Source organism: Pelodiscus sinensis, chromosome 18 (assembly GCF_052426305.1).
Source record: "Pelodiscus sinensis isolate ZL-2025 chromosome 18, ASM5242630v1, whole genome shotgun sequence".
NCBI lineage: Eukaryota > Metazoa > Chordata > Testudines > Trionychidae > Pelodiscus > Pelodiscus sinensis.
This window is the reverse complement of record NC_143069.1, coordinates 3,967,050-3,977,107: the sequence shown is the minus strand read 5'-3', so window position 1 is coordinate 3,977,107 and position 10,058 is coordinate 3,967,050. Positions and strand designations below refer to the sequence as shown.

At 66.1% G+C, this 10,058-nt stretch overlaps 1 protein-coding gene across 1 annotated transcript; it reads right to left on the bottom strand.

Annotated features, from left to right (window-relative positions):
• Window positions 1–3,540: 3,540 nt before the first annotated feature.
• IRF2BP1 (interferon regulatory factor 2 binding protein 1) lies at window positions 3,541–8,441 on the bottom strand. Its single transcript, XM_089769921.1, has one exon. The coding sequence runs from the start codon at window positions 8,308–8,310 to the stop codon at window positions 6,520–6,522; it is 1,791 nt and encodes a 596-aa protein (XP_089626047.1). The 5' UTR covers window positions 8,311–8,441; the 3' UTR covers window positions 3,541–6,519.
• Window positions 8,442–10,058: the final 1,617 nt, after the last annotated feature.

Below are 10,058 nucleotides of genomic sequence, written 5' to 3'. Positions count from 1 at the left end.
TGCACTCTGCACCCCCCACACCCATCTGTCTGCCTGTCTGTCCCCATAGACCACTGCACTCTGCACCCCCCACACCCATCTGTCTGTCTGTCTGTCCCCATAGACCACTGCACTCTGCACCCCCCACACCCATCTGTCTGCCTGTCTGTCCCCATAGACCACTGCACTCTGCACCCCCCCCACCCATCTGTCTGCCTGTCTGTCCCCATAGACCACTGCACTCTGCACCCCCCACACCCATCTGTCTGCCTGTCTGTCCCCATAGACCACTGCACTCTGCACCCCCCACACCCATCTGTCTGTCTGTCTGTCCCCATAGACCACTGCACTCTGCACCCCCCACACCCATCTGTCTGCCTGTCTGTCCCCATACACCATCAGATGTCTATCTAATCCAGGGGTGAGCAAAAGGGCCTCCATGGGCCGGATGCGGCCCCGCTAGGTGGGTGGATCCGGCCCTGCTGCTCCCCCGCCCCCGAGCCAATTAGGGGCTTCTGCAATCAGGGCCTGGGGGCTGCGGGAAGCTTCCTTTGCCTGGCCCCGCCCCGGCCCTACAAGGAGCCCGCGGCACTTCAAAGCACCACGTGCTCCTGGCAGGGCGGGAGGAGGTTTCCCGCGCTCCCCCGCCCCTAGGCCCTGATTGGCCAGGGGGTGGGGGAGCGTGCGAAGCCTCTTCCAGGGCACGGGTGCCTCGCGGGAAGGGGGGCAAAAGGGCTCCCCCCACCCCCAGACCAATCATGGTCTGAGAGTGGGGTAGTCCCGCCCCTTCCTGCTTAGGCCCCGCCCCTTCTGAAGTGGCCCCCCCCCCCCCGGGGAAAAAAATATTGCCCATCCCTGATCTAATCTGTCTGTCTGTCCCCAATACACCACTGCTCTCTGCAACCCCCACGCCCATCAGCTGTCTCATCTGTCTGTCTGTCTGTCCCCATACACCACTGCTCTCTGCAACCCCCACGCCCATCAGCTGTCTCATCTGTCTGTCTGTCTGTCCCCATACCCCATGGGCTATCTATCTAATCTGTCTGTCTGTCCCCATACACCACTGCTCTCTGCAACCCCCACGCCCATCAGCTGTCTCAGCTGTCTGTCCCCATACCCCATCTATCTAATCTCTCTCTCTCTCTCCCTGTACACACCCTTATCTGTCTGTCTGTCTGTCTGGAGGCAGTGGTCAGGCATCTCGCGTGGCGAGTGGCTAAACTGAAGCCAGGCAAGGGGACCCGCCAGCACTCGGCCGCCACCCCCGCAGCACAACCCGAACTCTGCCCCCTGCGCTGGCGCTGGACCCTGGCCGTGGGTCCCGGAGGGCGGGGGCAGGGCTAGCTAGCGGCTCCGGGAGGGGAGGCGTCTCTGTCGCTTGGGGCCTGCTGGACGAGATGCTGGGGTCACACGCAAGCGGCTGGGCTGCACAGGATGGGCTCCGAGAACCTGCCATCTCCGTGGCGGGGGGCGGGCCCACTTGGCGAGTGTGGGGTTACCCCTGAGCGTCGCCAGAGCAGAGACAGGGCAGATGGCTGCTCCAGGTGGCCTCTGGGCCTGGGCCTGGCCCTGGCTGGGCAGAGGATGGAGGACAGAGCAGGGCCAAGTCTGGGGGACGTTGTTTGAAGGGGGGCGGACACACTTGGGGGGCTGAGTGGGGTGCAGGTTCGGGGCACTGCCTCCATGTTCCCCACCACATAGTCCTGAGACCCTCCCTCAATCCCACCCCACACCCTCCTGCACTGGTACCCCCCCTACAGTCCTGGGACCCCCCATTCCGCTCTCCAGCTCAGAGCCACCCCAAGACTGCCATGCCCCCCCCCCCAGTCAGAGAGCTGTGGGGGGGGGGCGGTCTCATACACACTCCTGGGCCTGCTGCCCGTGTGGGGCAGGGCGCTGCTGGCATGTGCCCCAGCTGCAAAGGGGGCAGGGGTTTCAGCCAGACCTGGGTGAGGGCACGGTGGAGGATGGAGACAGGGTGACGCAGGGTTCCAACCCTCCTGCCGTGCATCTGTCTGGTCCCCCTCTGGCTCAGCATGGGGGGAGGCACTGAGGGCCTCCCCCCCCACAGCTGCCTCCGAGGAAACCAGGCCTGGCCAGAGGAGAGGAGCCGGGGCAGTCCCCACCTCTCTGGGAGCCCCAAGGAGAGATCCCTGCGGAGCACGGTGCCCTCCAGGCATTAGCGTGGCTGCAGAGCAGTGTCCGGAGCAGGGGGTGGGGGGGTGTCTCAGCCCCATGGCAGGATCCTGTCTGGACCCCAGCACGGGCACAGGGGCATGCAGGCTGGGTGGAGGAACCTCGCCAGGACCGTGCCAAGCTGCCAGGGAAGAGAAGGGGCCCTGGGGGCAGAGCGGGTGTGAGCTCGGGGGGGGGTGCACTCAGCTCTGCCCATTCACTCACTTCCCCAGCCAGGCTGGGTGGGAGCTGGGCGTGGCACAGCTGGGCAGGCAGGCCCACCTTAATTGCCACCTCACATGGCACCTGCCAGGCCTTGCTCCGGGGCACATCCCCTCCCCTCTGTGATACAGCTGGCACCGCACGTGGGGCGGAGAGTCTGCCCCTCCCTATGCAAGGGGTGAGACTAGGGGCAGACACAGCCCCACTCCACACAGCCCGGCCCTTCCAGCTCCTACAGCGGCAGCTCTGGGCCATGTGGCTCAGGAGGGTGGCTCCCCCCACACAGGCACCACCCTGGCCCTCCTTGGCCGAGCAGACCCCCGGGCCCGAGCCCTCCTTTTGCCCAGGGGGCAGCAGGCCCGTCCCGTAGCAGTGGAACCAACTCCTGGCATCTCACCCTGCCAGCTTTCCAAGCCTTGGATCCAAGAGTGATGGGGGGAGGGGGTGGTCCCCATGCACCATCCCAGGACAGGGAGGGGCCACACCCCCCCGAGATTCTTGGATCACCCAGCTCAGAACCACCCCCGGGGCACATGGGCCTGTGAGATCTGCCCAGCTCCGAGGGGAGCAGCAGAGGTGGGACTAGAACCTGGGAGTCCTGACGCCCTGCCTTGGGCACTAACCATGGAGTGCACCCCCTTCCCTGCAGCACAGCGCCCCCTAGTGCTGCACAGGGGCGGGAATGGACTGCCTGGCGAGAGTCCCCACCCTGCTCCCTGCAGCACAGCGCCCCCTAGCCCTGCAGTGGGGCAAGGGACCAGCACTGACTGCCAGGGGAAGAGTCCCCACCCTCCTCCCTGCAGCACAGCGCCCCCTAGCCCTGCAGTGGGGCAAGGGACCAGCACAGACTGCCAGGGGAAGAGTCCCCACCCTCCTCCCTGCAGCACAGCGCCCCCTAGCCCTGCAGTGGGGCAAGGGACCAGCACTGACTGCCAGGGGAGAGCGCCCCCTGCTGAGTCCCCACCTGCTAGCACCTAGAATTTTCCCTCTCCGGGGACTCCCATGCAAAAGCTGCCCAGCCCCCCCCCAGCTCCTAAAAACTAGGCACATCACAGACTCAAGGTAGGGGTGTGTTCCCAGCTGATACTGCCCCCCCAATCCAGTTACCTACCTGGCAACTCCCCCAGCTCTGCTCCCCCCCCCTCCCGAGAACCAGCCAACCTGTTCTTTAAACAAAACCAAACAGAAGAATCAGTTTATTGACCAAAACCAAAGAGAATCACAAACTGGTTTGATCCCCCCCCCCCGGAGGTGCCCAAAACTGGGGGTGCCCTGCCCCCTCCAATCCCCACCCCCCTGCTTCCTCACTGCACTGGGCCTCCCAGTCCTAGCCTGCTGGGGCCAGCTGGCAGGGACCCCAACCAATGAATAACCACACAGACCTGTCCCCCCGGGGAAGGGTCAGACCCAGAGGCATGACGGGGGGGGGGGGATTTCTATCCCCCTCCCCCCGCCCGCATCCTTTCCATTCCCCTCACAAGGCGCCCCCAGCACACGGCCCCCCGGACGCAGCCCATTTTGCTCCCTGTGGCCCACCATGGGCGCTCTCTGGCTGCGATGGACATCCAATGTCGGGGGGGGGGGAGATAAGCAGCACCCCCAGGACAGCTCCTCTCCCTTTCCCCTGCTGCGTGCGAGTTTTGTCCTTGGGAAGACAGGCTGCGGGTTTGTTATCGTAGGGTTGCACCAGGATCTTTGCTGTCACAGGGGACCCGGGGAGGCCCGGTCGTTAGAGCGGGGCTGGGGGGGCGCTGTGCACGAAGAGCGCTGACGAAAGATCAGCGCCCCACCCCTCGGGCTGTCGAAGCAGCCACAGGGCCAGTCTCCCCCCTTTATAGCGGGAAACTGAGGCACAGAGTGGGCGCACGACCAACTCGTAACAAGGCCTGGGAAGGAACCCAGAAGCCCTGAGTCCCAGCGCCCTCTGCTCTAACCACAAGGCCCCATGCCCCTCCCGGCACTGGGGACAGAGCACAGGAGTCATGACTCCCAGCCCCCCCTCCCCGCTCTAACCATTAGACCCTTCTCCCCACCAGAGGAGGGCAGAACCCAGGAGTCCTGGCCCCAGAACAGCCTGCGTCCTACAATCTCTGCTCAAACCTCTTTCTCCGGCCAAGCTGGGGTTCAAAGAGCAGGAACCCCCCACTGCTCCGGGGCAGCGGCTTCCCAGCATCGGCCCGACAGGGGCCCCAATTTACCCAGGGGCCCAGACTCTCAGCCCTCGCAATCCTGCATTAACACCTACTTAGAGCGTGTGTGACATTAGCGTTGTGGGTCATGTTCGCCCCCCAGCCCGCCCCAATCCACAGCCAAGCAACCGCTGCCTCCCAGGCTCCATGGACACCCGCAACTCTGGGGACAGGCAAGGGCTGCTGGTTGGGGTGAGGGCCCTGGCAGAGTTGGGGGAGCTCAGAGCTGGGCTAGCAGGGGGCTGCGGGTCGGGAGTGAGGGGCACCGGCAGACCTGGATGCAGGGGGGGGGAGGGAAGAGCTGGCCTGGGCTAGCAGGGGGCTGCGGGTTGGGAGTGAGGGGCACAGTCTGACCTGGATAGGGGGGGCTGGCCTGGGCTAGCAGGGGGCTGCGGGTTGGGAGTGAGGGGCACCGGCAGAGCTGGGGGGATCCCAGGGCTGGGTAAGCAGAGGGCTGTGGGTCAGGAGTGAGGGGCACAGTCAGACCTGGATGGGGGGGGGGGGCTGGCTTGGGCTAGCAGGGGGCTGCGGGTCGAGAGCGAGGGGCCTGAGCAGAAGTAGCGGGGTGGCAAATAGAGACAGCCCATCACCCTCCAAGTCCTTTTGTCCTTCCTCTCTGGGTATGTCTACACTGCCATCCTACTTCGAACTAGGGAGGCTAATGTAGTCACTGGAAGTTGCAAATGAAGCCCGGGATTTAAATATCCCAGGCTTCATTTGCATCTTGCCGGGCGCCGCCATTTTTAAATCCCCGATAGTGCGGACTCCGTGCCCACGGCTACACGGGGCGCACAGCAGGTAGTTCCAATTAGGCTCTCTAATTCGAACTACGGGTACACCGCGTTCCACGAGGAGTAACGGTAGCGCGAATTAGAGAGCCTAATTCGAACTACCTAGTCCGTGCCGCGTGTAGCCGCGGGCAGCCGCAGGCACAGAGTCCCCACTAAGGGGGATTTAAAAATGGCGGCGCCCAGCAAGATGCAAATGAAGCCTGGGATATTTAAATCCCGGGCTTCATTTGCAACTTCCAATGCCTACATTAGCCTCCCTAGTTCGAACTAGGATGGCAGTGTAGACATACCCTGGCTTTCTAACAGGGCCCCTGGGCTGGTCCCACTGGGGGAGGGGGCGACCTTATGGGCCCTGTTGGGGAAGCCCCCAGGGGATCGGGGTGGGGGTGTGCTCCCCAAACCTTGGCACCCCAAATGCCAGGACCTGAGCTGCTAAGCAAGATGCCCAGCGCCTGGCCTGAGCCCCCCAAACCCAGCTGGCCAAGCGAGAGGCAGGATGGGGGGGGGGCTCCCATGTAGGGGGCAGCAGCTCCCCTCCCCACAGCCCTGCAAAGCGGTGGAGATCTGCAGGGCTGGGCAGCTCATTTTGGCAAATGGAGATGCGGCTGCAGACACGACGTTTGTATCCACACAGGCCCAATCAATCCAGACTCGGGTCAGCGACAGCCACAGCTCCCCGCCGGCGAGTTTGCCGGGTCTCAGCCCCCCTTCTCCACTGGCAGTAGCCTCAGCCCCAGAGGGGCAGGGAGACGGACACCCAAGCCCGACACACATTAGCAGACAGGCAGAGTCCTGACCCAGTTTGCGTCCCCTCTGGGGTGGGGCAGAGACTCCCCATCCAGGGTGACCCGAAAAGAGAGTCTGGGCCTCCTCCGTCCCCTCCCACTCCCGCCCCCCCCCCATGCTGCTATGCAGCAAACCCTCCCGTCTCCCCGCCCCCCATCCCCCCAGTCGGTTATGTAGATATGACCTCATATATAAGATTGCTATGGAAATATTAAAAAATAGATTATATACAAGGCCCCAGACTGGGAAAAGTTAAAAGGGCAATAAGTTAATTGTAGCGCCAGTTACTCCGGAGGCCTCTTGCTGGGGGGGATCCCCCCAAATCACAGGCAGGGGGTCCCCAAATCACGGGGGGAACCCCCATCCTGGCTCTCGGTTCACGGATCCCGCTCCTTTTTGACTCGGACGTCTCCGGCCAGGATGGTGGCAATCTCTCCCTGCATGAAGGCCCAGGGCACGTTGGAGCCAGCCAGGGGGCACTTCTCCCCACTGGGGCAATATACCTCGCCGGCCGCCCCCTGGGCTTTGATGAAATCACGGGAGCAAGGGAAGCAGAACTTGTGGCCGGGCACCGAGGGGCACTGCACAAAGTGGGTGTCTTCCAGGCGCTCGTGGCAAATGGTGCAGCAGAGCGGGGCGCTGTTGGACCCCCCCGAAGAGTCGGGCGTGCTCTGGGCGCCCGTGGGGTCGGCGCTGCCGGACGAGTGGGCCCCGGAGGAAGAAGAGGAGGAGGACGATGCTGGCCCCGGCTCGCCGTTGCGTGGTACCAGCCGGTGCGGGGCAGAGGCGGCGGGCGAGGCAGGGCTGGCGCTGTTTTGCCGGGCCGTGGTGGAATGGACGGGGTTGGCATCCTTCGGCGACTGCCCGGCCCCCAGCGTGTCGGCCACGTTCTTCAGCGCGGTGATGGGCGAGGGGTCGTTGCGCGGGGCGCCCTCGGGCACCGGGGCCTGGCCGGCGGGCGCGGCAAGATGGGCCATGCCCGGCGAGTAGATCCCAGCCGAGCTTTGGGGAAGCCAGTTCTGCCTCTGCTGCTGCTCCTCGCCCGTCAGCTTCCCCGCCGCGGTCCCCTCGCCCTCCGGCTCCGGGGAGGCCTTGCGGCGCCGCATGACGGCCCGGGGCGGCATGGCCCGCACCAGGGCACTCGGCAGCATGGCGCAGCTGCTGTCTAGGAACTGCTGGGGCAGGGCCTCGGGGGCGGGGGGCTCGCGGAAGAACCGGACGCCCTCGGTGAAGAGCTCCCCCAGCAGGCGCCAGTCCCCGGTGCCGTGCCGCTTCTCGTACTCCAGGTACTTGTAGCCGGAGGAGATCACCTTGCCCGGGTCCTTCACGCAGTCGTGGAACATCTGCTTGGCCAAGGCCAGCACGCCGGCGTAGACGCTGCCCGAGCCGCACGGGTACTCGACGAAGAGCTTCAGCTCGAACTCGTAGCCGGGCCGGGCGGCGGCGTCGAAGGCGAAGATGCGCCCCACCAGGGCGTGGTCCTTCTTGAAGCGCACGTTGAAGGGGGCGCAGGCCGACAGGGCCAGCAGCTGCTCCCGCACCGCCTTGGGCTTGCCCGGCCACTCCTCCGCCCGGCCCCGCAGGGCCTCGCTCAGCTCCGCCAGGCACTCGGCGTTCCGCTGCTTCTCCTTCTCGTAGTCGCCGCCGTAGGCTGCCCGCGCCTTGCCCAGCTCCCCCAGCAGGGGCGAGGCGGCCGCCAAGCCCAGGGCGGGCCCCCGGGCCCCCAGCCCCGAGACGGCCGCCAGCAAGCCCTGCGGCGCCCCCATCAGCCCCAGGCTGGGGGGCACGGCGCCGATCAGCGCCCGCCGGGCGGTGGGGCTCTGCCGGCTGCCCTCGGGCCCCCCGTCCTCCACGCGGGCCAGGCCGTTGGGCAGCCGGGGGCTCAGGGTGTAGTCGCCGGGCCCCCGGGCCCGCTCGTAGCGCTCCAGGGCCCCGCCGTCCTTGGCATGCTTGACGGCCTGGGGCCCCGGCGAGCGGGCGTCCTGCATGGCGTGGCTGCGCTTCAGCTGCCGCGCCGTCTCGATGAGGAACTCGATGCGGTCGGCCCCCTCGAAGTTGACGCAGCCCCGGCACACGGCCTCGCTGAAATCCCAGATCATGGCCCACGGCATCTTGGGCAGGTCGCACAAGTAGCACCATTGCCGGCGGGAGGCCTGCACCGAGGCCATGGCTGCTGCGCTGCGCTGCGCGCCCGGCTGCTGCGCGCCCCCTCCGCGCAGCGCCCCGCGCAACCTAGAACCCGCGCTCCCCCGCCGCTCCGCCGCCCGCAGCGGCCGCCCTGCTCATGGAGAAACTTACATAACTCCGCCGCGGCGCCTGCTGGGACATGTAGTCCCGCCCTGCCGGGCCGTCTTAAAGGGCCGGGACACCTGCCCCCCCCACCCCGCCCGGCCTTGGCCTTGGGTCAGAACCCAGCCGCGGCCGCCACCCGGCGCGCTACAGACGGGCCGGGCTCCGTACGGATGCGGCTCATGAATGTTTGGAGGGGCAGTTTCCTTTCCCCAGCTTGTTAGACTGAGAGGGAAACTGAGGCTGGGAGCAGCCAAGGGACTTGTCCGGGGTCACCCAACAAGCCAGTGGCAGAGCCGGGGATTCACACCAGACGTCCCAGCCCCCAGACCCCTCTCTCTAAGCCCTGGATCTCATTCCCCTCCCCCAAAGTCAGCAATGGAACCTGCTCCCCGTCCCGGCTCTAACCACTAGACCCCACTCCTTACCCCGAGCCAGAACCCAGGCGTCCTTGCTCTCAATCCCCTCCCGCATCGCACGGATGCGGACACCCAGCGATAGCCCCCAAGAAATGTCCGACCCCCGGTCTCCTCGCTCCAGTCCCAGCTGGGTACACCGTCCCCCCCCCCCCCCCCCCCCGGGCCGGGAGTCTGGATGGGAGCGCCCCCTACTGAGCCGCCCCTGCCCAGCATGGGTCGGGGAGGGGGCCATGCAGTAAATGGGAGGGGGCGCCGGAGCAGGAGGGGATGGGGGGGGGGGTAGAGGCAGAATTGCAGCCACCTCTGGGGTGGGACCCAGCGAACCGCGTGGCGCCCACAAGACACAGAGACTCGGCGGGGGCGGGGGGTGTCACGTCTGCGCCAGGCACCCAGATTCTGCCGCTTGTCCGCTCCCACCTCATTTCTCCTCTCCCCCCCCGCCTTCCAGGGCAGGCTCGGCCCCAGCGCGGGAAGGGTTAACAGCCGCTGCGGGAGTGAGAACTACAATTCCCAGCATGCCCCGCTGAACCCCGCGCACCAGGCCCAGCCCGGGGGGGCGGGGGAAAGATCCTGTCGTGTGCCCCCCTCCCCCCCACTAGGCCCCGGCCCCCAAAGCGGGATTAGCCCGCCCGCTGCAAGCGCAGCTCCCATCCCTGATACCCCGGTGAGGGGCGTGCTGAGGATGGGCACGTGGGGGGGGGGGCATCGGAGAGGGGGTACATAGAGCGGGGGGGGGGTTGTCTACATAAAGGGGTGGACAGAGGATTGCAGGGACGGAGGGGTGGGGGATGGATGGATAGAGGGGGGTGCGCAGGAGGGAGGGGTGGATAGAAGGGGAGGGGGGGATGGATAGAGGGGGGTGCGCAGGAGGGAGGGGTGGATAGAAGGGTGGGGGGGTGGATGGATAGAGGGGGGGTGCGCAGGAGGGAGGGGTGGATAGAAGGGTGGGGGTGGATGAATAGAGGGGTGTCTGCAGGAGGGAGGGGTGGATAGAAGGGCGGGGGGTGGATGGATAGAGGGGTGTCTGCAGGAGGGAGGGGTGGATAGAAGGGCGGGGGGGGTGGATGAATAGAGGGGTGTCTGCAGGAGGGAGGGGTGGATAGAAGGGTGGGGGGGTGGATGGATAGAGGGGTGTCTGCAGGAGGGAGGGGTGGATAGAAGGGCGGGGGGGTGGATGAATAGAGGAGTGTCTGCAGAAGGGAGGGGTG